The sequence below is a fragment of the Xylocopa sonorina genome, chromosome 3 (genome assembly GCF_050948175.1).
Source record: "Xylocopa sonorina isolate GNS202 chromosome 3, iyXylSono1_principal, whole genome shotgun sequence".
Lineage (NCBI taxonomy): Eukaryota > Metazoa > Arthropoda > Insecta > Hymenoptera > Apidae > Xylocopa > Xylocopa sonorina.
In genome coordinates this window covers 15,030,662-15,056,680 of record NC_135195.1, presented here as the reverse complement: position 1 = coordinate 15,056,680, position 26,019 = coordinate 15,030,662, and the positions used below count along the sequence as shown (strand labels likewise).

Genomic DNA, 26,019 nt, shown 5'->3' with positions numbered 1-26,019 from the left:
CCTAAATATCGCTGCCAGATCTGGCTGAGCATCAGCGTGCCATCCTCTCACGCGTTCTATTATCGCGATCACCCGGTTCCCAGTTGTAACGCTGTTGTTCCCTCCCTCTGCTTTCGGATAACTAATTGAAACGAAGCCCGCGACTCTCCTTTCGCACGATCGCGTGAAATCCTCCGTGGATTTCTATTGCGCCCGTCCTGGCGTTGCCGCGGAAGAGGAACGGGGTAGGACGACAAGATGGTTGTTCGAAAGAAAGAAATTCTTTCGCGGGAGAGCGGGTATCCTGCGACCAAGGGAACTTGGTCGGTTGATTAGCCGTGGAACGAAAGGAAATTCAAAGGGGATAGATGAAAAGTGAGAGTTCGCTGCTCGTCCCTGCTCGCTGATGAATCGAATAAAAGTGGAAAGTGTATTGTTGCGAGAACGAGAGTCCGACGAGAAGCCGATTTAATTGTGTGCTAACTCGATCGCGTGAAAATCTATATTTACATACACGTGCACATCGGTTGGGATATTTAGCCTGTGAATTCGTTTCGTGCATTCTTCGTTGGTATGTTGCGTGTGGGAAAGATGAGGTGTATTTTGTATTAGACGGGGTGTATTGTAGTTTTTAACAATAAGACGAAGGGGTCCACTGCTTCTTTCTACCAAACAGGGCACCCTGAATGGGTGGTGCAGGACAAAGAGCGCTCTGCCTTTATTTGGTGTCGTTGAGTAGTCGTGAACTTAAAGCATATTCAATTGCATCTCGATAAGTAGATGATACACACTTGTTGATAAAGATTACATTGTGTGTATATTACTTTCACAAAATTGTAGATTCGAGCGTATCAAGAACGTTCAACCATCTGATGATATTGATCGGTAACATTATATACGTGTCTCTCAACTTGATCCATTCAATGTTGTTCTATAGATCATACGTTTAACACAAGAAACCTGATACTATCCCATACGGATCTTAAAATCATGAATTTTAAAATGTAACGCAATCTCCACACGTTCCACGTAACGTATCATCGTTCTTGATCTCCCATACCCTAGCTAGATTTAAATTTTCAAAAGAAATAAAAAGAAATGCAAGTGGTAAAAGAGGGAAATTCCAGAAAAGGCGAAACAATAGCAAAAACCATTCCGATCGAACAATTCTCTCATTGTTATCTGTTTTAACGGCTCGTTGAGAACTTGATGGCGTGCCGGTTCGCCGTAACGTCTGGGGGAAACGTTCGACGTACTTACAAGGTATATCGCGATCGTGGTACACAGTTTAAACGCTACCCGCGACGTAATTGTTTTACGTAATACAACGTAACAGACTCGTGAGCCAAATAAATACTTGTACGTATACGTACATCGCGTGTTATACACCGTTACACGAGAGTTTCAGAACACTTGTCGCACGAAGAGTTGAGGGGAGAAACGACAAACAATGTTCGCCTTTCGTAATTTTTTTATTTTATTCTACATTTTGCAGATCCACCACCTCTGAGAATACATCGGTAACGTCGCTTAAAAGGGCACGAGGTACCACCAAGAAGGTTCTACAAAATGTAGTCAGCTACCAGAAGCATCCTAGAATCCCAGATTTTTCCCAGCATCCCTTATACGTCGTACATGAATCTTTAGAAAAGGTAAGTTAGAAGCTAGTACTTTTCAGCCCATTTAAGTGGCGCAGCTCCAATTCATTCTCAAATATAGCCATCTCTTTGTGGTATAAAAACAGCAAGTTTACAGATAGAAACAACAACTAATTTAATTATAAGAATTGATGTCCAGAACGTAGTCGTAAGGAGAATCTAATTCGTGACACCCTCGAACATCTTTCAGTTTCCTTTCGCTATCGAATTCCCTTGTACCCGAGCGAAACGACAATCTTGAAGTCGCGTACAACGTCTCCCGTCCTCTTACAGTCGAGTTATTCAAGCTCTGTCGCCTCCCAATTCTGGTCCTCGGGTACACGGTGTCCTACGGTATTTTGTTACACCCTGTACGTGGCCAGTGGTGTATTCGAATGGAACGGGACCCGTAGGAGAGTCGCGTCACCGTAAATCGGTCAGCCAACGAGCTACACGGACAGGCTTTCTCTTCGATAACCCTCGATAACCCTAGCCCTGACACGCGGAATATTTTACGCTTGCGCATCCTCGTCGTCGGCTCGCGTGCGCGCGCGCCTCTCGCGATTTCATTGATACCTTACCAGCGATTTGTCCCGCTCACTGTTTTATGGGGATTCGTTCTTAATTGCACGTCAATGCCTTCGGGTGTTGATATAAAGTATGTATCTGTGGCTTAAAAGACGCGTACACGGTTTATGGTGGCGGGACGCATGATTTACTCCGGTGATTCCCAGGGGCAGGGTGTGTTTTGATTGCTTCGAGTGAAAGGTGATTTAAGCCAATGATCTCTGACCGTCAACTAAGTTGTTAGAACTTAAGTATGAAAAATTTCAATGATCCTTCTGTTTCGAACAAAAGTTACAAAATAACATTTATAGTTATTCTAGTGTTGCTATTAACGACGTTGACTCACAAGAGGGTGAACTTGAAATAGTCTGATAAGTATCGTCTAGGATTTACGTATTAATACATTATTCATTAGTATGCTCACTTTCGATACAGTACATGTAATATATACCATTATGTATACATTTATCGCTGGAACATATAACACCATAATTTTGTGTCAATGTTAACAGCTTTTAAGAGTTAAACTAAGAACATTGACAAATTTTATGGCCATAAATTTCGATCAGTGGTATCTGCTTAGATACATTCCAATGCGAACGTTTCTCTTATAAAAAAAACCAGCTCAACGTAATAAAAAAATAAGTATTACACGTCCCTGAACCGGTGAACCACTCGAAGTTCCCTATTCATCAATTCCGCAACAATTTGCACACGTACATTACGATTATTCATACAAGACGCACGCTACGGTAAGTACGCGAGATTGATTTGGCTTGAGGTAGCGTAAACCACCATAACCATGAATAACAACCACATAACAAAGGCATTTACCGTGAACGCGTACACGCGTGCGCTTAAAGAGGTACGCACGCACGTGCGCTCGCAAGGCAGTTTAAAGGAAGCTTAAACGACGAGCACGTTGTATTTCGAACGAGTCAACGACCGCAAAAAAATACGCCAGTCATCTTTCGCTGTAATCGTACGTAAGAGGATCGTGGAATGCGCGAATGCAATCCCTACGGTATGAGAATGATCATCGCCGAGGATAAACACCCGAAGTGACGCGCATCCTCTAAGCTTCTCCTTCGAAAACGCGCGCGATTATTTATTAAATCAATGGAGGAAGCCCCGTGAAATCGCACGGCGAACGAATAGCTCTACCATTCTTCCCTTCTCCAACCCTATCCAACCACGTGAAAAATTGAAATTCATTTCTGACACGGTTGATTGATGCCGCGATGCACTCGCCTTGGGCCAACCGGAGTTTGCATTGTGTCTAGCACTCGCCAGCAGATGGAACTGCTTTCAGCTTGCGGTATTTTATCCTAAAGGATTCCTTTAAACTTGGAGTATAAGGAGTAGTTCATCTTTGAGTTAAGCAACTGTAGCTTCGTCCCATATCGATACGTTGAAATGAACTTAGGCTTATGAATGATAAGGTTTGTTTTCAGGAGCATACATTATTCATGAAAAATTGCGTAAATAGTTCTCCATTTGTTGGGAGTTACGAACACCATCGCGCTTTGAGAAATACTAAACGTTTAGGGGTGTCCTATTATTTTGTCACGGAGTGTATTTACAGTTTACGTTAGTTACTCCGTACGAGCCCGTTATGCGTACACACCGGGTGAACGAACTCCGGAAATTTGTGGGCCTATTACGTGAACCCTTAAATTTCAGTGCCTATTTGTATGCCGAACAGATTTTTCAGCGGCTGAGAGCCGTGGTGCGCGGCGTGGTGTCGATGGAACTAAATGATGGGGAAAGGGGAGGTGTGTCTTACGAATATATGCTCGTTCGACATCGTTAATCGAATCGGTCGTAATTACGTACATCGTAAATTTTAATGATCCTTAATCGGATCGGCAAGTGGACTGGCTTCTTTTTTAACGGTGTTGTTTTGAGATCCCGCGCTAAACATCGGACCGAAAAAATATTTCAGAAAAAAAGGAAGAGAAGACGGAACAGTTTACGCTCTGTGTTCGGAAACAAAGGCCCTTGAACTCTGGTTGGTAAATACCGCTGAAGATTATTTTTTGCTGGCTTCTGAAAACAATTTTCTTGATCTACGAACACTCGAGGAATCAAATTTATCGTATTGTAAGTAATGAATAAAATGTTTTAGGTGAACGATACTACTTACCTCATTGGGGTGTAACATAATTGAGATCCAAATGAAAACAAAAAAGCAGAATAGTCTGAAACATAATGCAGCGTTTTTGGGCATAACGCTGCTTTTTGGAATACAACTCTGCATTACAATATTACAGAACGGTAACATTGTAGGAATGAATGATCCTGCATATTAACTTGGGAGTAATAGACACCTGATAATGTAGATTGCGTCAATTTACGAGAATTTCATGCTCCAAGCTCTTATCGTAACTTCCATCTGAGGTTGCAGACGGTAAATCGTGTTTCCCTGGCATCATGAACGTCCTATGTTTCACCAGCGTTGCAAGGATCCGATGACGCACTGATACTGAGTCACCATCACGTTCTTAAGGAACGCACGCTCACGTTACAGATCATTGATAGGTAACCGCAAACTTTTAACCAATCGACTACCTGGCCGATCAAAAAAAGCAGTAGCGAATAATTTGAATATATATTTCAGCCAGCAACGAGTCCTGTGGAACTTCGTTACTATTAACGACAAAACGTAGTATGAAAGCTATAGATCATTGAATCCACCTTGCACGTAACAGATGCTTTTTCTGCTATATTAATTAATTGCGAGGATCTTAGATATTTCCAATATCACGGTCCACTGTGCAAAAGAATATTCGTATCGAAGTAAGTATAGCTCCTGCAGCGGTGTAGAAGAATATCTAGTTTCGCGCAAGAGAAGGTCAACGTTCCCAAAGAGATTCCTGGGCGGTTTTAATCGATCGTTATCGGGGCTAGCGGATCACCGTGAACGCGACCATTAATCAGATCTTCGTTAAGATCGATATCGATTACAGAGGATCGCTGGTGGATCAGGCGGCTGGAGGTTCACGGAAAATAAAAGAAGACTCACCGGCGTGGCTTGGGTCGCAGTATCTCGTGGCCGGAATCGGATATGCAGATACTCAGGCTCAATGGTCCCCCATAGTGTTCTGGGGGCGCACCGGTTTGGACGGTCTGCTGCTGGGGACTGGATATACCGCCAGAACCGGAAGTGCCGGTCAAAAACAACGGTTGCTGCCCGCAACCGTCCATCGTGGCTCGCTCGACGTTCATTGTGTCTCCCGTTGCCAATTGCGCTGGAAGACCTGCGAATTCAGGGCATTTTACACATCTCTTAATGAGACTCGTTATATTTTATTAAGAAATACTGGCTCTTAGCAAGACGGAAAGAGGTAATATTTTTATTTTACTCTTATCTATTACAGCAATCAGTTCCTCCGATTCAGGTTTGGATATAAATTCTTCCCTATGGTAAACAATATTCGAATGTATTATCAAAACTTAATCAGAAACAGAAAGTAAGGTAAACTAAATTAAGATAAAGCGAAACGCTATTAAAGCGAAGATTAAAATATCGTTGCCGATCTCTCCATCTTTACAAAGCAATTAATTTCTACAATTAACGCGGAATCCTATTTAAACTTTCTTCGAAGGTATCCAACGCATCTCAATTTCATTAGATAATTAATCATAATAACGTAACAACATCCTTTTCTTATCGCGAGCGCGGGTAAATCTTGCCGGTTAAACGCGGTGTAGAAACTCGACTCGAGAAATTCGCAGCGATTGGGAAAATCATCGGTGGAAAGTAATTGTGCGGGACTTTCTTTTCATGCGCGAAGGTCATTAACGGGCGTCTGGATGATTCTGAGAGTAATTAGCGGCGCGATAGTATCGCAGACGAGAGGAAACAATTACTCCTCTGCTTATGCGCGCGGTGTTTGTTGTCGCGCCGCGAACGGCGTTAATTATCGTTGGAAACGCATCGAACACGTTCAGAGGAAGGGTGCACGGGTGTTCGGTATGCCGTTTGTTCCGCGCGAGATCCAAGTGTCGTTCGGGAAAATTCACTGGAACTTTCTACATTCAGAATAGATAACAACACGTCTGTACATGGTGCGATGTGGAAAAGGATTGAGCAATCCAAAGAACTTACAGGCAAGTCGTGTGCATTGAAATTTCTGTCTGGAAGTTTGTTCGAATTTTGTTGAAGTTCATAGGTAAAAGACTAAATTAGGAATTTTACTTTTCGCCTGGCCATGCTTTCAATTATCATTCTTTTTGTTCTTTATTATCCCTAGTATTGAGAAATCGTACTCTTTGGCAATTCGCACGGTTGCAAAACTCGCAAACCTTGTGCAGAACCAATAACTGTTTCTATGAACTCCATTTGAGGTCAATTGCTTGCTACCCGTTTATTACGCAACCCCCCTAATGAATACAAAAAACACGAAATAATCGATTCTTTTTGCGAATCGGGGACAAACCGGTCTGCCGCCATTTTTAACGTATACAAATTGATAAACGCGTTCTACGTGTTAAGTAGATAATACAACTATTCTGAAAAGTGGCTACACTGGTGATACTTATACCATAAAACGAACAAAGATATCGTTAAACATTTTTTTAACCAGATTATTACCACTGGGATACTTGTTTCAATCAATTCACTTATTCTATATTAAAAATAGATTCACAATTAATCTCTTTCGTTACTGTACAATCGTAGAGATTTCGTTTGATGTTCAGAGTAATACGTTTTAATGATACAACCGGAAAACGATTTTTTAATAGGAATCACAATATTATAAATTAGATAGAGGTACGTTTTCTCTAAATAAAAGTCAAACTTTGAAACGACTTCGAAATCAAGGATTTAATTTACTGGTGATTAGAGAAGTATTCATTAGGGCCTGAAAAAGAGGACTCCACACGGTTGAATGCTACAAATTAGAGGGAAGAGAGGAGGAGAGATTTATGATTTATGAAGTAGAAAGCTGAATACCCTGAAAACTATTTCCCCGAGAGACTGTAGCTTCTGAGCGTAAAGAATCTCCATCATAAAGAATCTTATATTTGTCTTACGTTAACATGAATTTTGTGAATGTCGTAAATATTCCTTGATATCGGTTCGAATAAATTTAAGGGGCCCGAATCGCAATGAACACGTTAAAGAAAATAAGATTTAGAGTTCTCACGCGCCAGATTTAACCTCCGCTATTCATCGCTGACCTCGGAACCCACGAAAACTTAGCCGAAAAAAATCCCTCGGTATTCAGCGTCCATTCTTCTCGCGAAACGCTGAAGAATGTTTATCATAAGAATCGTAAAACTCATCGAACAATACTGGGCACCGTGTAACAACAATCGAATGATATCTGGCCAGGATCTATATACGGGAAAGCGAACGTCCAAGTTTCGTGCACGCGAGAGTAACATTCCCGTGCACGCGCGCGCGAATAGTTGCGCACGGTCACGAGCGAACGATCACGAAAAAATGTTGTAACACGCGCGCCTTTAATTTTCCCATTTGCATGCTGTCACCTTCCTTAACCTAAAGTTCCTCAACGGAAAAAGCTTAGACAACGATCCATACTTGCAGTCAATTACGAATTCCGATCGAACAATTTTTACAAGCCTCGAATTAAATAGAAATGGACCGGATGCACCGATCAACGATGGATACCTTCGTGTCCGAACTCTTCCTCGAGGAACTCCACCTTAACCCCGATGCTAGCACGATCTGTTCCGGGTAGTGATCCAGTTGATAACTGGTTTTCAATCAGTCGCCCGTAATCGCGCCCCAAACCCCGGTATCACATAGACGACGGTGTTTCCGTGATAATTACTGAGCTGGTAACTCGCGTACTCCTGCGTTCTATCGAAAGATGGTAGTTTCAGAATAGAATTCGATCTTGAAATTGATTCTTAGTCATTTTTACGTCTCATCCTTCCACGCGCAGATGAGAATGCCTGTAAGTAAAAAGTTGAGAAAAGTCACCGAACCGTACAATTATCAGGATCTTTCCAAAAATACGTTTTAACTTTGTTATACCATCCTCTATAACTCTGTATAATTGAATGCGTCTAATGTAAATTTAGGTAGGCGCCCTAAGTAAACCTTGAAGGTAGAAACCTAGCCCCGAATCCCAGCTTCCTAAAGTCAAACAATCCCACGGAAAAGTGGTCGAGCGTAAGAAGCTGATGGACGGACAAAGTGGCGCGTGTACGCATCGATGCACAGGAGCAAACAGCGGAGGGCGCGGCTCGACGGTGTCCCGTTGCGTAAGTGGACGGGCAGCGGTTGCCAGTGTACGCAGTTCGATTAACCCCTTGAAGAACTCCAATTCTCCCCGCATGACCGATCCGATAACTTCGCGAATAGAGCCATACGGGCGGGAGCGTGCGGACCTCTTGTTTTAACCGACCGCACGAATTATGTTTTGCCCGATCACGTGGGCGTAAGGTGCACCGGAGAACTGTTTTCACGTCGTTAAATCGATCGATAATGGTAGCGATAATAATGCCTCACGACTCTGCGCCCTAATAATCATTTTCTAACGTAGATGGAGTCACCGAGACGTTCCGAATATCTGAAATGATAATTAACGCATTTCGTTTAATAAGATTAACTGAATGCTAACTTTGAATGTTCGTTACGTAGATAATAGTGGTAAAAGTTTGTGACTCTCTGGCTGCAGGAGAACTGTGATTCATTAATTTCTCCTTCGTTGCATTCTAATCTCATTAGAGGATCTGTAAAAGTGGAAACTTTAATTATTTTTCTGCCTACAATGCTTGTACGTGTCACGTGCCACCCTATTGTGTTAGAACGACAGAAATTCTATGAAAATCTCTAATAACGTCGAGAAATTTCGAACGGAATAATCAATAATTTTCTCTATTTAAACTGCCTTGGACTCTCGTGCATTTACCATATACCAACAGCTTGAGATTTTAATTTCTGAAGTCTGATACAATTTAACGTGTTATAAATATGCATTTTACAAGTTGTAAAATGGGAAAACGAGATGGAGAAACTATAAAATATGGTTTTGGAAAGTGATTAAATGAGCATAAATTTTATTTGAATTATCTTAAAGGAAGATCATAAAGATTCGAATCCATAGTGCTCAGGAAAGATTCATCAGTTAGATAGGAATTCTTTAATATTAAGCTAACAACGGAAACTAACCAAATTTTAAATATTTAAAGCTTACTTTCTTTCCCGATACACATATAAAGAAATCTAGCGATTTCCAATCCGCTACAGTACTAAACGTAAGTAAGGAAAGGCCCAACTCTCTGCCTTCTGTCGATGCATTTAAATTTCTCGTCGCATACCTGCTTATAATCTAAGACTTTGCTACGTCACAGCTGTTAAAAACGCGCATAGTTTATTATACGCTACAAAGTTACCAAAAGAAAATGAGGGAAAAAAACGGACGGAGGGAAAAAGGAATCATCAATCCACGTTGGAAACGTTAAGCACAGGTGGCGCGGTGTCGACTTTTTGGAAGTTTCTGCAAACGAGGCACGACGAGAGCGTGGCCTCGTGTTGCTCGCTTTGACGGGCCCTTGTATGCAATTACTCTGGCTGGCTCCCAAAGTGCTTCCTTAAGCGTGCGTATCAGGAACAGCGCGTCTCGCGTCCTCCCTGCGTCCAACCCTCCTTCTTACCGCCGTTTCCACGCGAAGTGAAAGCACGCGCGCAATGCTGGTTGCCCTTTCGCGGAATTTTCATCCACGCGATGTTCGCGGAATACCGACATTCTTTAAGATCTTTCCAGCGTTTTTACCAGGCTGGAGTAAATAACTGTTTCGATCCTTTTTTTCGACGAGGCCTGAAAACGTCCTAGGACCAATTTACGGCTGTAGCGGACCGAGGAACTGTGTCATATTCTCGAGTCGTTTAAAATTTTAAGCGATACGGGAAAGTTGAAAAGGTGGCACGAACATCCCTCGATGTTCTACCTGTAGCACCTTTTATGTGCGGTTGGAAAATTATTTTCCAACGGCATGAAATTAGTATATTTAGTTTATATAGCAACTTTTCGAAGAAATGTTAAGGGATGACTGTAAAAGTCAAATGAAGTCGGAAAAAGAATAACAGAATTACATTTAAGTATTATTATTAGTATGCAAGATAGATCGTTAATGCAATTTTATTATTCTTGTTCTTTATCTCATCGGGGATTTTAAAATCATCAGAAGCTACGTGTTTCTTCGCAAGATGGCTTTAAACAACTCAGAAACATTGATTTTATTCTATCCTCTCGTAACCTTCTTATAAAATAACAGCTACTTCGTTTTTTTTTTATTTATACCATTCATTATGACTTGATTTCTCCTCGTATTCCGGTTCTGCTCTACTTCTATCAAAACGTTCGTTCGTTATCATTCCTGCAATACTCTGGACTCAATCTTCTTACCTTATCACAATAATAACCATGGACGTAGAATAACTATCGAGATAAGTTTAACGTGCCCGTTAGAGAAGCTAATCTTCCAGATAGATCCTTATAACAAGTAACTGTTATTTTACGACAAGCTGCTATAAATTGTAATTAATTATTGCTATCTTTAGGTTAAAACTAAAACCAGAATAACGTACACGTACATGTACTAACGAAGACCATTAACTGTGATCTTATTGCAAATAGAATCTTCTGACAATCATTCTCTTAAGTTAAGTGTTTCTGATTGTGAATAGTCAATATAAATAAGTAAAAAATTTCATCTTTGTTGATGAAAAATATTTGCAATAGATCTCTTGGATACTAGAACGCAACAATTTGTTTAATACTACCAGAGGATAACGGTGTGCCATATTCTCTTCATCTCTTTTACAAAATTATAATCTGTCAACCTTAACAGATTTCTTTTATCTCGTATAACTGTCAACCCGCCGCGGACACCAATCAGGGATCACTCTCATGGCGGTTGAAAATTACATGTTCATTTGAAAAATGTGACATCATCTTACCACACATTGAACAATCTGTTAATCTTAACTATCTCGTTCCTAAACGTGTTCAAATATAAGAGATATCCGCTGCACTTTTCGCTGTTCCATCGAAATATCGAGGATGTCGCGTAGAGTGGTTTTCGCATAGGTTATCGTTCGCGGGGAGCGATTTGTTGCGCGTGCGCGTGGCGACAGTCGGATATAATATGGACGGTCGGGGCGCTCGTGATTTACCAGTGGACCAGGAGAAAATTCGTGTTCCAGGGAGGCGCACGTGGGCGTAAACAAAAGTACGATTCTGCCTGGGGCACGGAATGTGCTGGACGCGGTGCTGGATCCTGTACACCGGCCATGCCGTACGGCATTGAGTGTCTACATACATACGGCGTGGCATGGCGTATGGCCGTCCGCCCCGCGGCCACCGCATTCCAACGGCTGCCCAAACCAAAACCTATATCGCGTATACCCATCTCGCTCTTCCCTTCTTCCCTCCAGCCAAGAGCTCGCTCTTTTTCCCTGCTGTCCTACTCTTTACCCCCACCTCAGGCTACCCTTACCGCCCTCACCACCGCGCCCCTTAACCGAACCCTTGCCTCGTAGCGAGCCTCTTCGCAGGAGAAACGCGGCTTTACATTGTTTCCTTCTCTGTTCCCCTTCCATCCCCTCCTTTAGTTACGTCTCTCTCTCTCTCTCTCTCTCTCTCGCTTTGGCATCGCGGCGACACTTGCCACGATCTCGCAACGAATTTCTCGATCGATGCCGGTCGATCGTGTGTCGCCTCATCTCGCGTATTTGGCAACCGAACGAAACCACCGACAGGTCGGCGTCCCTATTTTCCCGCGGAACATCACGAAACCGTCGGATGACCTTTCTTAGAACCGTAACCAATCGTCTCCTCCCCATCGCTCATTATTGCTTTATACGTTTCATACCTTGTCCTATCGATCCGGCAACGGAAACGCAAAAGACGCATTCCTCGTTCACGTATCACCGTGGCGATGGCTGACGTACCATACCGGCGCTTGTAGCAGTTCTTTTCGTGGTTTTCTTTCGCAATGCTACAGTAGGATGCACGTAAACGCTTCCCGCGGGACCGTAGATCAATACGATTTATAGGATCGTTATGAACTGGCGGATCCGTGGATGCGGTTCGGTGCAGGTAAACGACCACCGACGATTTAATAAGTCGCGGTGAAGCCGTTCATACGATATCGATATGTTGATAGTAGCAGACACTGTGTTTATGATCGTGCTGGTGAAGCTTCGAGCAAAACACGATTTAAAATTACGCTTTATATGCACCGTTCGATATATTAAGTAAGTATTCCTGTCATACTGTAACACAGTTAATTGCATGGTTTACCGATATTCCATGGATGAGTATGTCTGACATTTAGACAGACAATCATCCCATAGTACGGTTAATTATTTCTGAAGCGTAGGGGGTAGTAATCTATATCCTTATTTTGTAACTCTTCGATAATTTGCTTAGAAAGTTCCGTTTTAACTTTGCGGTACTGCTGGATAATTGGCAAACATTTTTATTGCCTAGTGAAACGTGTCGAATTGAAACTGTGTTATCACAGGATCGTGTTATAAGAGGATATCTCGCAATTTTCGTATCGCGTTACATCTGAAGCGTGATCTCAGGGTACCCGGTGGTATGGTGAGGCTTGTCCGTGTAACATACTATTTTGACAGGACGATTAGTCTTCGACTATGCATTAGGTATTAGATGGGAAAGTTCGATGCTGGACCCGTATCACTGTCTCCGTGTACGTCACTGAACGGGGCGAAAGTCCGAGAAGGAAGATCACGATCTATCAGAGGAGGTCTCTCGCGAGTGTGCAACCTACGCGGCAACCGGTTAGCTGTAAATCCTTCCAGAGGTCCAAATCGTTCTTTCATCGGAGATTTATGCGGTACCTTATGATTCCCAAAACGAATCAGAATTGGCGACTTGCTTGATTTTCGGCAGATGAACAGAGTTGCTCGGCTGCTGGAATGCTCGGCTGCTAGCCACGGAGATCATTTTGTCTACGCTCGAAGAAAAATTTCATTTTCGGGAAAACCGGTTTTCGCCAGTTATATTAGACATTAGAGTGCGCAAACTTTTCTGAACTGACCAGTTTACGAGGCATTTGACGACCGTACAATGCTAAGGACGACGTTGAATACTGTGAACATTTCAGTTTCTATGCGAAACTATGATTAAAACTGATACAATGTTATATCGTTTTGGTGACGATGATTAACACGCGTGTAGCTTGTATTATCGAACAGTACGCACAAGCTTGTAATTAATATCTAAAGTATTGCTTCAAGAATTAATTTTGTAATAATCAAGTCTCGTATTTACTTCGATTATTCTCTAACAACATTGCTAATTGTATATATAAATAAAAGATATATATAATAAAAGAGGACTGATTTAGAGTAGAATAATTTAAAGAACTTACAGAACTTTCTTCAGCGTGTCGGCAGGGATGAACATATGTATAAATTCAGCATGACGAGCACTCGTGAGGGACACTTCGTATTATCAACAAAAAACTTCACTGTACCCTCATTCAATGTTCACGTTGCATTAGCATGGTTTTATCCTCTTCACTATTCGCAGCAGAGGGAGACGCAAATACGGGGCACGTTGCGAGATTATGCATAACCGCCGTGGAAACGTGCACCACGATGTTCCGCGAAACTGTAAACACATATGAACCTTTTTTTAAAACTGTACACCACGCAGACGATGATGCTGGCGCAAACGCATGATGTGTCGAAATCAACAGTGGCCGCGGCCCGCGGGGACCAGGCGAATTCACCCTGTTTCTTTCAGATGTTCGCGAGTAATATCTTCCATCTCATTAAACGAGACAAAATATCCGCACACGCGTCCGACCGAGTCGCCGCTTTTCGGCAGCTGTCAATTACTAGCAACACAGGCGCCGCGTTTGTGCAGCATCCCAGCAGAACCACTTTCGGTCCAGGCTACAAAAAAGAAAAAAAAAACACACTCGTACGAGGAACGAGCGTGGAAGACGACACATCTGCCATCTGTTAACGATTACGAGAAACGATACGATGTACTTGTTACCGACAATGCCAAGCCAGTACATTTTACATTTAAAAATTTGCCAACTATCGTGCTCGACGATTATTTATTAAATTTGAAGGAAATTAATTTTATATCTATTTTCTAATACAACATCTTGTGTCAAGGTGTATTTATACATTTTGTTCAAATTTATATGTACAGAAATTAGTTTTATAAACAGTAGTGCTGTTAAAAGTCTGTCAGCTTAGCGAGACAAATTTTTAAGCACAGAGGAATCTTGCAAGGCGCAATTTTATAAAACTAACTTTTCGCAAACGTTAATATATATCTGTCTTTTTAACAGTAATCAATTTCAACGAAAAGAATCGTCTAATCTTAAGAATAACAGACTACGCTACTTTTCTTAGCGTGTTATTTGAAAGTCCTGACTTTCGCGGCAAAATACATGATACTTCCCAGGATAACCAATAAGCAGAGGCACCGTTTCGTCCGAAACCAATGAAATGCGGTGCTCTTCGTGACTTCGTATCTACCAGTAATGCGCCTCTTACTTGAGTTAAAATATTCATTATATTTTTATTACGTCGCCAGTAATCCCAACGCGAGTAATTACCGAAACAGTGGAACGAGAATTAACAATCTGAGCGTGTCCCCGCGAAACTGTTCGTGAACACAGCTATCGGTGTTGTCATCGCTCTGTATATCGATGAACGCGAGAAATAGGAAACAACTTCACGCGAGTTCGACGAAACGATACAAGTCAGCAAGTGATCTGAAGCGGACTGCATCCGTGGACAGTTTAAAGGGGTGTGCGCCCCGGTTACTCCCGTTACAAGTGTCGTTGTCCCGTTTGACGATAAACTTTAATCCGTACTATATGAATTTGAAATAACACGCGATCGATATGGGTGAGTTGTGTGATCATTCACGGGGCTACTCGTCCACGAAATATCGTCGAACGTCGGCTTGAGAGACGGCACGGCGATGCTGGCTTTGCGACGGCCGACTCGTCCAAGTTTTACCCTTTATCTACCATCTAGAACGTAACCAGCTCGCTTTCGTTCGTTTCAGGAGGATTACTCAGTTACTTTCGTAATTTGCTTGGCAGCCGGGAAATGCGAATTCTAATTCTGGGCTTGGACGGCGCCGGGAAAACTACGATCTTGTACAGGTGTGCATCACATTGACAAGCTTATCTACGTATCGGTTGACAGTTTATATTTTAACGTATACTCGAATTGGTATCAGATTATGATTAATCGGTTGCTCGTATCCATACGAGCGGTCGGATCATACGTTGTATCCTTGTGCATCGTGCTCGTCTCCGTTGGTGTTTATAACCGCAAATTAAATGTTTGTTTATGTGGTATAATCAATCTAACCCTTCTCAAGCTGGGACTTTTCGTAAGAAGGTTTCAAGAATGACCCATTTTTTTGTTACTAGAAATATATTACTAGTATTGATTAGATATATTTAAAAATGATAATGAAGCATTATACTGAGGAAAATTATTTGGTAATTTAATTGTTTAATTGAGTTGATATATTTTTTATTAATGGTTCGAGCACCATTTGACGATGCAGAATTCTCGTATTTGGTACCAGATTGTGTAGTTGAGAAACATAATCGCTGTGCGCATATATATCTATTAACTGTTCATTGAAGTTTTCTTTTGTTGATAAGTCAATTGATTACTTAGAAAGGATTTACTTACGATTATTGAATACTGCGTAGTAACAACTATCTTTTGTTTAATTTCATATTTATTAGGTTGCAGGTTGGAGAAGTGGTCACAACAATACCGACTATAGGATTTAACGTAGAACAGGTCACATATAAAAATTTAAAATTTCAAGTCTGGGATCTGGGTGGTCAAACTAGTATAAGGTATGTAGTATATGTCCACTATTGTAACAGGAAAATTTTTATTTTATCATTGTTATACATGTATTCGATGAATTTTCAAAGACAATTTCAAAGTTCGTTTCACCTCGCTTAATGTTTAATCGCTTAATCCGATATAATTGCATTTCGAGATCACATTAGTATTTTATATTTGTAGACCATATTGGAGGTGTTATTATTCAAACACAGATGCAATAATTTATGTTGTGGATTCAGCGGACAAGGATAGGATAGGCATATCAAAAGATGAACTAATTTATATGTTGAGGGTAAGTAACTTTTTACAAGCGATGTAAAGTTTAGTATTAATTTATTCAACAATTACTAAATATCATCTTTTGTAATATTAAATGCACTCTGTTCAATACTTTTCAAGCTACTGTAAATATGTTACTTGAGTTAACGTTTTAATACTTTGGGATGAAAGAGAAAAAATATGTACATAATAACGTGTCCATTACTATTTTGTTTTTTGTGGGTCATTCTTGAAACTTTTAGTACCTTTATAGATTACAGTACAAAAAGGATTAAAAGATCCACGTAGAAGATCTTCCATGTACAAACATGTATATTTTATAAAATTTAATCGAATCGTACATTTATGTTTAATAATATTGTGTAAAAACAAGAAACGATGTATGTTTGTACATATGCTCAGGAGGAAGAGTTACAAGGCGCCATTTTGGTGGTCTTGGCGAACAAACAAGATATGGCAGGGTGTTTAAGTGTCGCGGAGGTGCATCAGGCGCTCGGATTGGATGCACTTAAAAACAGAACGTTCCAAATTTTTAAGACGTCCGCGACGAAAGGTGAAGGACTCGATCAAGCGATGGACTGGTTGTCAAACGCGCTGCAAAGTAGAAAATGATCAACATTATTAAAGAAATTTTTTTATCCAAGCCTTACTGAAAAGACTAGTCACACGACTGTCGTATCGAACGACCCATATAGAGCTGGGCACATAATTCCTGTTTATTTATTATAATTATATTTTAAACAGTCTTACAGATTCCATTTTGAGAAATTTAATCCATGATTTATCACGATTTTCATAATGTGAAGCAAGTAATAAAAAAAAGCAAACAAAAAAAAAAGAAAATTATCTTTCTATAATATATACAACTTTGGGCAAAATAAACATAGAGATTGGGTTCGATTTAAGCGCATTTTTCTGTATTATTATTGAAGATTTTATTGTTGCTATGATTATTGCAATTTTTATTATTTAATAATGTAACCACAATTTTTGGATAACACGATTCTCTGTTAGAAAAAGCAATATACAATTTTGCCAGCTTTTAATAAATTTTACAAAAAACTTATGAATCCATCATTACATTGGCAATGAAAAGTGTAACAATGTCACTTTTGTTACTAAATAGTATTAGTTGAGAAAAAGATCGTTTATAAACAAAACGCAGTGAAATTTGAAATCGTTTAGAATGTCTATACTGACATATTGTGTGAATAATTATGTAAATACGCGTGTGTGTAAACTGGTTTAATTTCATTCATATATATTGTAAGACACATATATATGTAAAATGTTCTTTAAAAAAAAAAAACAGTTACGAAAACAAGAGAATCTGATCTAGTACTAGTGCACAATGAATGATGTTTATAAATTTGTTACATAGAATCTGGAAAGTGTTATACTGCCGTGCGAACGAAAACGAGATTAGTATTTCAAAACGATATTCATTTTTAATTCAAGCATATTCGATAAAAATCAAATATATCGTTAGGTTTTTATTTAATAGTGAATTATTTAATTTTAATACCAAATAATAAATGATAAAAGTAAGTATACTGTTCAAATGCATTTCTTGGACAGCGTACAGAGGTTTGATAATTTATGTATTTAAAATCTTTATAAATACTATTTCATAATAAAAAAAAATTGTACTTTAAACCTCAATCCGTAGTTGTGAAACTAACGTGACCGCACGAGGAGCGATCAAGCACGCAGCAATCGTAATAAAATATAAACGCACCTGTCGCGTTCTCTGAACGCTTTTAATTCTACCACTCTGGAATGCCAAATCTTTCGATTCGTTTTATTTGCGTGTCTAATTCCATTTGAACTTTCTTTCTCATGTAGAATATTGGACAGTCACGGCTAAAATAACAGGACAAAAATTGTGTTTTCAGATCATTACTGCCATGCTGGAAAGTATGCGCGAGCTACAAACCTTGTGCATATAACTTCTTGATGAAGGCTTCCCTGACACCTCTGACATTCTGTCCACAATCTACAATATTTCTCTTCCAACTTTCTGCCCTGATTCAACTCGGTCTGATAAACATCTGCTTCTTTTGGCTCGCAATATTTACACAATGCCATCTTCTCTCTGTCTGACGTTAGAACGGCTTTGCAACCCAAGCATGTCTCTTTTTTACGCGTGAACGCGGACAGTGCGCCGACTTTCGACGTGACGACTGACCTTGTGCGCGTATGGTCTCCTTTCAACAGAAGCGATTCAGCCTTTTCACCCAGGATAGGTTCAAAGATGCGCACCAGCGGTTTGGCTAGCTGATTTTCTAAATAATAATTTGTGTCTATAGGTATGTTATTTTCTAACACATAGATCGGATCTTCCGCTTTTTGATAAGCTGGTGTGCCCTTGGCTGCAGATATAAAGATGTACGGAACTCTGTCGCCAAGTTTCGGTGCGTTTCCAGGGTCTCGTTTCCTCATTTTTGCTGCTAGCTCTACGTGCGCTTGTTTAGCCGCGTAGTCAGTCTTTGTTAACTCTTTCGTAATCACTAATTGAGAAATATCAATGCGATTGCATAAGAGATCGCTTATCATCTGTTTTGCATATTCTAGAGCATCATCGGCGTTTCTGCAAAGAAAATATAACATCGGTTAAATAATTTTCTCCTACCGAAAGGTATCATAAATTTAATATAGTTGTTTTTGCATGAAAGAAGATTACCTGTCGATGAGTAATTTCTGCAAACAGGTATTCATCATGTTCGCAACCAATGGACAATTGTCTCTTCGCACAGTTTCCAAACCTTTGCAATCCATTTTATCGTACTTGTCCGGACGTGTAAAATATAGTCCAGCGTATCGTTTTTTATTAATCAATAGGTACGGATAATATACTTTTTCGAATTCTAGCTTGATCGGTTTCAAGAATTTTGAAGACACGTACTCCGCAGCTTCTCTACCGAGCTCCATTGCTTCTTCGACCGTTTTCACGCCAAATTTAACCATAACAGAATCAGTATCACCGTATATCACCACGGCATCATTTTTATACCCGTTGGCAGTACAAAATTGCTGCTCAACTTCGTGCTTCGTTTTTTCTATCATAGTACGTCCATACGCCGTGACACTCTGGAAATGAAATTTTTTTTAGTGCAAATGGCTGAGAACATAATACTCCAATACAAGTTGATCTTACAGCAGAAATTTCCAGACATGGTAATTTTCCCATTTGGGCACCGGTAAAACCATATACAGAGTTGGCGGATACTTTCAAAGCGTACTGTCTACCATCCAATACTTTTTGCTTCAATGGGTCGGTCTCTTTCTTCAGTTCAGCTTTGGCCACTTTCCTAGCCGAGAGAAGATTTTCCAGAATTTCCGGGAGGATCCCTTTTGTGATGTTTGCCTTGACGAACTTCGAATCACTCGGAGTTACGGTTATATCGTCCGGTTGTACTTTATATTTAACCTGTCTCTCATGGTTTAACAACGTCGTGTAGCACAGATTGTGTGCCATAATAATACTGGGATACAGGGAACTGAAATCCAAAGTGGCAATTGGGTTGTTGTAGTATCCACGTTTTGGCTCTATGACCGTGGCGCCTTCGAACTGTTCCTCGCTAGGCTGGCTTCGATGGACTGGCATTAAGTAGCCTCTTTCTCGAGTCTGTAATTACATCTTTTAATACTCGAGCGAAGATTTAGATTATTAGTGACCACTGACAGACCTTTCTTAAGAGTTGCGAAACAACTTTTATTTGTTGTCCTCGTGTTAATAAGCTGGACAAGGATACGCCAGTGACCCTTGCCATTTCCATGTAGATGAAGATACACATTAGCTTATCTAATAATCTGAGTGGCAAATATGCGTCTTTCAAACAATAAACGGCAAGTCTTCGACGGGTCTGTGCGTTACCGTTTTGTAAATCAGTAATAATGCTATGATGAACGTCTTCCTTTTGTTCTTGTAAAAAATGATAGGAGACCGCATTTAACGTGTACGATCTTAATTTGTAATCTCTAACCAATACCTAAGTAGGAATGTAAATTAGACCAGTGTCATGCGATGGTAGTTTCAGGCATAATTGATCTTACCAATAGCAAATCGAACGGTACTCGTCCTTCGAAATTAATGGACTTATTCTCGCGCCGACCCATTTGTTTGCTTTGCAACACTTGAGTTCTGATCACGGATTTTACGTTTCTTATTCGTCCGAGAAAATAGAAGTCCTTCACGTTTAGATGTTTCGCTCGATTTATCAGGTAAGGAAAATCAAAATTATTTATGTTGTATCCTGTGAAAATATCAGGATCCGATTGTCTGACGAAATCAGCCCATTTCTATTGAAAATAAAATATTACTGCACGTTATGATTCAACTGATGCGAGAATAAACACGGAGTGGATTCGTACCTCTAACATAGTTTGCTCTTTATCAAAACTTAAAACTTGAGAACCAACGATAGGCGCGCACGTGTCGAGGGTGAAAATATTTCGTAGAAAAGGTTCTGGTTCGCCTTGTCTTATTACCATGTTAGCAATTTGTATAACCGGATCATGATTTGGCTCAGGAAAGATACCTGTATTCAGAAATAAAAATATAGTAAATGTACAGATTTTCATGGATCCGTATAGAGTAATATAAAATTATTTATATATGTTACCTTTGCGGCCTGCGCATTCAATGTCGAAGCTAAGAATCCTGAACGGTGCAATTTTCGACCATTCTCCTTGCGGGGCATGCGAAATCAAAGCATCCCATGCGATGTCCGCCTCCAATTGACACCTTGTAGTCAATGGCAAGTTATGTCCGTGGTGCTGGCGAAGTTTGTATGCTTTCGGTGGTAACTCAATCCACGAGCACCCAACAATCGATGTATCAACCATGAATCTTGAACAAGTATAATTTATTCTTGCAGACTGACTCTTAAAATACAAAACATATACGACTCAATTGTTCTTTTACTGTTACGGATGTATACCTGATATCGAAGTCAATGTTGCTCTCAAAAGCGGTGTAATTGAAGTCGGGGAAGACAGTTGAATCTTCAACAACTTTCTTACAACGTGATACCAGTCTCGGTAGTGCCACTGTGATTTTCAAGAACAACGATTTTCCACTACCCGTATAACCGTACATCGGTTGTTTGTACACTCGTTCAACGCCCAAGACAGCTTCCTGGATATTTTCCGGATTCGATCTCATATCTTTCAACAAAGCTTTGTCTAAAGTATCCTGAATAATATATTTATTTTTGATTCAAAAATTGTGTAAACATTCAAAGACGAGTTATATTAATAACAAGGAATATATTGCACCTTGAACTGTCTACATTGGTATTCGTTAAAATTTTGTGGTGCAGTAACATACAAGTACGGAGTAAAGCCATGTACGTGGCAACAGACTGAATTTCCCAATTCTGTGACCCCAAACATTCTCATTATTGGCACAGGAGGTGTTCTACTACCTGGCATTCCAGGCAATGGTGCACCTAAGTAGAGAACGTTCCAATTTATTTTGAGATTTGTCAATTTTAGTGTTTGTAGCAATATTTACCCCAATAATGGTCGATGTCTATTTGTTGGAATATCAATGGATCTTTTTGTGGATTCAATTGTGGAGGAGGAGGTCTGCTCCATTTTGCAAATACATTTTCTTGTTCAGGACCCTAGTACCAATAAGAATGAACAATTATTTATTCTGAATAGTATTTTGTGTAATTATTTTTTTACTTCAATGCTGCGAAACATACACAACAGGCAGAGATACAGCGTTACAATATATGTATAATTTTAATGCGAATTGAAGGGAAATTAGCAGGTAAAATAATGCTTTTAGCACTGAATGAATCGTGACTGATTAAACAGAATATTATAAATAAAAAATATGCAAATGTATGTGATAAAGAAATGATAAGCAATCAGGAGTCAAGTTTAACGATAACATATGATAATTATATGTTAGCGAATATATATTGCTTTTATTATTAACTCACTGCTTTTGATGCTTGCTTTAATCGCACATCGATTTGCTAGGATAATAAAATACTATTTGAATTATTTTAAAGTAAAGTAAGTTTTCAAAGTTTTAAGTTTCAATCTTATCTAATAATAATCGAAAGGTAATAACATTTATTTCGTTAGGTTTTATATACCTCTTCTGCGATGTGAGATGTATCTCCAAATTCGTCTTCCATTTCATCCATGGTAGCCAGTTCGGCTTCAAATGATCCTGGATAATCATCCTCATCTTCGTCTCTGATAATGATTAAAGTATACAAAGAGATATAAATAATCAGTTTAATTATGAATGGAGATTGTCAAAATTGGATTGTGGACAATTATTTTGTGTCGATAGTTATTATTTACAGCACGCCTAACGATAATGGTCATTTTGTTAATATTTAAATTACATCAGCTGGCGCAAGAGATTGTCATCTTTAAACTAATGTAGCTTAAAATCGATTAACGAAATTAATTTAAGGTTACAATGAATTTATGAATACACAAAACAAGCGTTTACCGATATTTTGTCTTCTTCGATGTCGATGGTCCTGAAAATTGTTTCCTGCTCATCGTGTTCTGTTGCGTTCCTTTATAATACACGTATTAATCAGGAATAACTCGATTGAAAATCTTTACGATAGAAAATACGAAATTAGCGCGAAACCGTTTTGATGTCTACCCAGACGTATCACGGTGGCGCCTCCAGGTTCAGTAATGGCACAGGGATTATCATCAGGATTATACCTATTGAAATGCATCAGGGCAGCACGCGGTCCAGTGCTGATACCGCCTGTCAATGCTGTTCATTCATCAATTTTGTCATTCATGAAGTGATGTTACGCAGCGCAAGTGACATTACAATGCTTCTACTGTGACAAACTTGCGTTTTTCAGATGTATAGATCAGTAGTTTTGTTCTAATTTATTTTATACTTCCCGCTTTAGAGGTAAGAGAGAGAACGATATATAAGAAAGCTATAGGAAAGAGTGAGACAGATGATGGCGGCACTCTTCCAGAACCCCTGGCGCCATCTCTGTAAAAAGTGCTCAAACTGGTCGCTCAGCATTATCGACAGCGAAGTAAACTCTCAAGAACTACTAGCGCCATCTCTCGGAGGAGCGCTGAAGCTAGGTCGGTAATTAGTTTCAGGACCCTTCGTAAAGATGGCGCTAGTAGGTTTCCAGTAGTTCACTTTTCTGGCATTCGATACCAGCAACTCATCGATTGGCCACACGAAATCCCACTCGTATAGCTAGCGGACTCGACGGGGCGGATTATATTTCAAAATGGCTGGTCGTCAGCCGCCGTATCAATGGCAGCTCGAGATTAAAATTAGTGAAAACGTTGCACAATCCTGTATAAAGCTATTTTTTATGTTTGATTATTAGTTTAATAGTTTCCCTGGTGGATTTGCTAGTTATAAATGTCAACTACGATATTGTTATCAGTTAAAATTCTATATTATTATAATTGAATTATAAAAAAAAAATATTTATACGAAATAAATATTTAGCATAGGTATTTCAGACACGTCTAAGATCAAATGAAATTGTTTAGAGCATTATAATTTTACGGGAAAGCGGTTTTTTATCTATATAATAATTTGTATTAATAATATTTCTCTCATTTCTTATCTGAGAAATGAGAGAAATATTCGTTTACAAAGAAATTGTAAAATTAACCTAACAGCAGCAACAAATTAGTTTATTTATTAAAGTATAAAAGAATAAAATTAAACGGGGTAGATCTCTGGGCAGACCAATCACGTTTGGTCCATCACGTTTCTCGTGGCAACGAAACTTGGAGCGTATTTCGGTTCGAATTTTGCTAAAATTTTGGTAATCATTCTCTAGCGACTTTTATTCATTTATTTTCATCGGACACATTCAGATTATGTCGCATAAATGAATTGGAATAAATTTTTTACTGGTACCCAAGACCACGGCGATCACGCGAACGAAGATGAAACGGAAACGGAAGACGACGAGGACATCACCGACAGCAATGGAACCGTATCGACAGACAAAAAGCCAGATTTCCTTGGAATGCATTTCCACAAATTTTCACGCAACGATGTATTGCAACGATGCCTCGATCTTGCCTTCTTGACCATCAACGTGACAACCTTCGTGAGTAAGATTCGAGCAATTCCGTCGATAATTAGTCACCAAAATTCTTCGATAATTAGTACCCAAAATATACTTTGAGTAGGGTTATAGAAACCTTCTTTCTGAAAAAGTAACTAAAGCTTGCAGGTATCGTTGGCATTGTAATCTCCATATGGACCCTCACAGACAATAGAATAATGTCCAGACTGATTGGTCAACGTATTTTTATCAGAACGTTATTGTTCATTGGTATAGTAATCTCTCCAGTATCGTTACTGGGGATTGTTGGTTTACTTCGAAAGAGAAGGAAGTTTTTAAATATCGTAAGTACCGTGAAAATAATGAATTTTCTAGTCTCAATCATTCTGTCGCATTACAGTACGCGTTGTTCTTCTTGGCATTTCTTTGCGCGATATTCATCAGCTCCGTGATGAGCTTCCGGATCTTCGAGGAGATAATAAAGAGAGTTCAGGACGAGATGAGCACTTCCATCGAAAGTTATCATTCGTCCATATGGAGTAGGGAAGCCTGGGATAATACCCACAGATACGTAAGCGACAAGTACTTACTATCTCTTTCTCTCCCAGGGATCAGTCGATGAGATAAATCCTGTTTCAGCTAAAATGTTGTGGGATCAAGTCCGCGAAGGACTGGGCGAATTATCGCGTTGACATTCCAAAGAGTTGTTGCTCGAGATTCATCGAAGAAGTAAATTCCTTTGCTGCGTAACAAACGTATGATTCGACAGGAACGAACGTACGTTCGATAGGAACGAACTTGTTCCCTTAGAAAGGAAATTTGTTACAGTGTCTGCTAATGACGGAAGCCGTGGCTTATAAACCCGGATGCTTAAGGAACGCGGTGTTGCTATGGAAATCGTACATGCACACGATCAGTATCGTTGTACTATCGCTTTTCGTGATCCTGGTGAGTCGAGTGATCGCTCGTCGCGGGACTTGACGGTTTGTAAAATCGGTTAAACGGACTCTCTGCGTTTCAGTTGGCGACTTTCCTCCTCACGATTTTCATACTGGCTAGAATGAGAAGGCGAGGCTAGAATCGACGAATGAAATCGGCCAGAAACGTCGGGGATAACGCGTGGAAGTGAGAGACAGGTCGAATTTCACGTGAAACGAGGCGAAGGTGAACGAGGATCGATAACCGTATAGATGAGAGAATGACAAACTCGCCGTTGAAACGTTTTCCCGCTTTTATTATCATATATAGATCATATATTTTCTGAAAACACTTAATATATTGTACTTATGATAGTAATATTGTAATTGTTACTGGACATGCTGGTTGGGTTTTTTTCGCTACACACGTGTGCGACAGCGGAATTTGCTTCGAAAAAATTTCCCTTCTCGTCTCTCTCTCTCTCTTTCTCTCTTTCTCTCTCTCTCTCTCTCTCTCTCTCTCTCTCTCTAACAAATGGAACCGTTGATCCATGGATGGCAGTTTCGTCGAGGATATTTCTTAGTTTCTTTTCTTTTTCTTCTTCGTCGCTTCGCGCGATACGGTTGGATGATACACGGTTGTATAAAAATTCTGTCTGACCGTCGTTCGCATTCACCCCTTGAAAAAGGGGGTACCTTGTGTAACGTGCCGAATTTTCTCGAGA

At 39.9% G+C, this 26,019-nt stretch overlaps 5 protein-coding genes across 8 annotated transcripts in view; 3 read left to right on the top strand and 2 right to left on the bottom strand.

The window, feature by feature from the left end:
• Positions 1-14,082, bottom strand: part of LOC143422469 (ankyrin repeat and BTB/POZ domain-containing protein 2) — a 35,869-nt gene extending 21,787 nt beyond the window's left edge. The window contains exons 1-2 of one of the 2 annotated variants that reach the window (XM_076893133.1): positions 13,566-14,082; positions 5,209-5,443 (exon numbers count right to left, since the gene is read on the bottom strand). In XM_076893133.1, the coding sequence (XP_076749248.1) occupies positions 5,209-5,411 (203 nt within the window). In that variant the 5' untranslated portion in view covers positions 5,412-5,443; positions 13,566-14,082. Of the gene's footprint in view, positions 1-5,208; positions 5,444-7,858; positions 7,959-13,565 lie in introns of those variants that run through there. The other variant, XM_076893134.1, reaches the window with a different exon arrangement.
• LOC143422434 (E3 ubiquitin-protein ligase RNF14) overlaps positions 1-26,019 on the top strand; it is a 223,599-nt gene that overhangs the window by 90,474 nt on the left and 107,106 nt on the right. The gene's annotated exons all lie outside the window — the stretch shown is intronic.
• On the top strand, positions 14,898-17,233 carry Arl1 (ADP ribosylation factor-like 1). Its single transcript, XM_076893072.1, has 5 exons — positions 14,898-15,069; positions 15,233-15,332; positions 15,933-16,049; positions 16,225-16,336; positions 16,726-17,233. The coding sequence occupies exons 1-5, from the start codon at positions 15,066-15,068 to the stop codon at positions 16,933-16,935; spliced, it is 543 nt and encodes a 180-aa protein (XP_076749187.1). The 5' UTR covers positions 14,898-15,065; the 3' UTR covers positions 16,936-17,233.
• Pold1 (DNA polymerase delta 1, catalytic subunit) overlaps positions 18,030-26,019 on the bottom strand; it is a 139,838-nt gene continuing 131,848 nt past the window's right edge. Inside the window, exons 1-14 of one of the 3 annotated variants that reach the window (XM_076893044.1) lie at positions 22,808-22,871; positions 22,440-22,542; positions 22,281-22,316; positions 21,842-21,953; positions 21,604-21,776; positions 21,267-21,520; positions 20,949-21,175; positions 20,698-20,864; positions 20,380-20,625; positions 20,013-20,315; positions 19,481-19,951; positions 19,007-19,413; positions 18,260-18,913; positions 18,030-18,186 (exon numbers count right to left, since the gene is read on the bottom strand). In XM_076893044.1, the coding sequence (XP_076749159.1) occupies positions 18,090-18,186; positions 18,260-18,913; positions 19,007-19,413; positions 19,481-19,951; positions 20,013-20,315; positions 20,380-20,625; positions 20,698-20,864; positions 20,949-21,175; positions 21,267-21,520; positions 21,604-21,776; positions 21,842-21,953; positions 22,281-22,316; positions 22,440-22,542; positions 22,808-22,860 (3,303 nt within the window). In that variant the 5' untranslated portion in view covers positions 22,861-22,871 and the 3' untranslated portion in view covers positions 18,030-18,089. Of the gene's footprint in view, positions 18,187-18,259; positions 18,914-19,006; positions 19,414-19,480; positions 19,952-20,012; positions 20,316-20,379; positions 20,626-20,697; positions 20,865-20,948; positions 21,176-21,266; positions 21,521-21,603; positions 21,777-21,841; positions 21,954-22,280; positions 22,317-22,439; positions 22,543-22,807; positions 22,872-26,019 lie in introns of those variants that run through there. The other 2 variants (XM_076893045.1, XM_076893046.1) reach the window with 2 other exon arrangements.
• Positions 24,195-25,358, top strand: LOC143433497 (tetraspanin-15). The gene is made up of 5 exons (XM_076910836.1): positions 24,195-24,419; positions 24,539-24,721; positions 24,778-24,948; positions 25,017-25,106; positions 25,206-25,358. Exons 1-5 carry the CDS (start codon positions 24,195-24,197, stop codon positions 25,356-25,358), a joined length of 822 nt encoding a protein of 273 aa, XP_076766951.1.

Coding starts and splice junctions, on each gene's coding strand:
- Arl1 (XM_076893072.1), top strand. Junction 16,050..16,224: donor GGTGGTCAAACTAGTATAAG/GTATGTAGTATA, acceptor TTATATTTGTAG/ACCATATTGGAGGTGTTATT. Junction 16,337..16,725: donor AACTAATTTATATGTTGAGG/GTAAGTAACTTT, acceptor ACATATGCTCAG/GAGGAAGAGTTACAAGGCGC.
- LOC143433497 (XM_076910836.1), top strand. CDS start 24,195: ATGAATTGGAATAAATTTTTTACTGGTACCCAAGACCACGGCGATCAC. Junction 24,949..25,016: donor GGGATAATACCCACAGATAC/GTAAGCGACAAG, acceptor ATCCTGTTTCAG/CTAAAATGTTGTGGGATCAA. Junction 25,107..25,205: donor GCTCGAGATTCATCGAAGAA/GTAAATTCCTTT, acceptor AATTTGTTACAG/TGTCTGCTAATGACGGAAGC.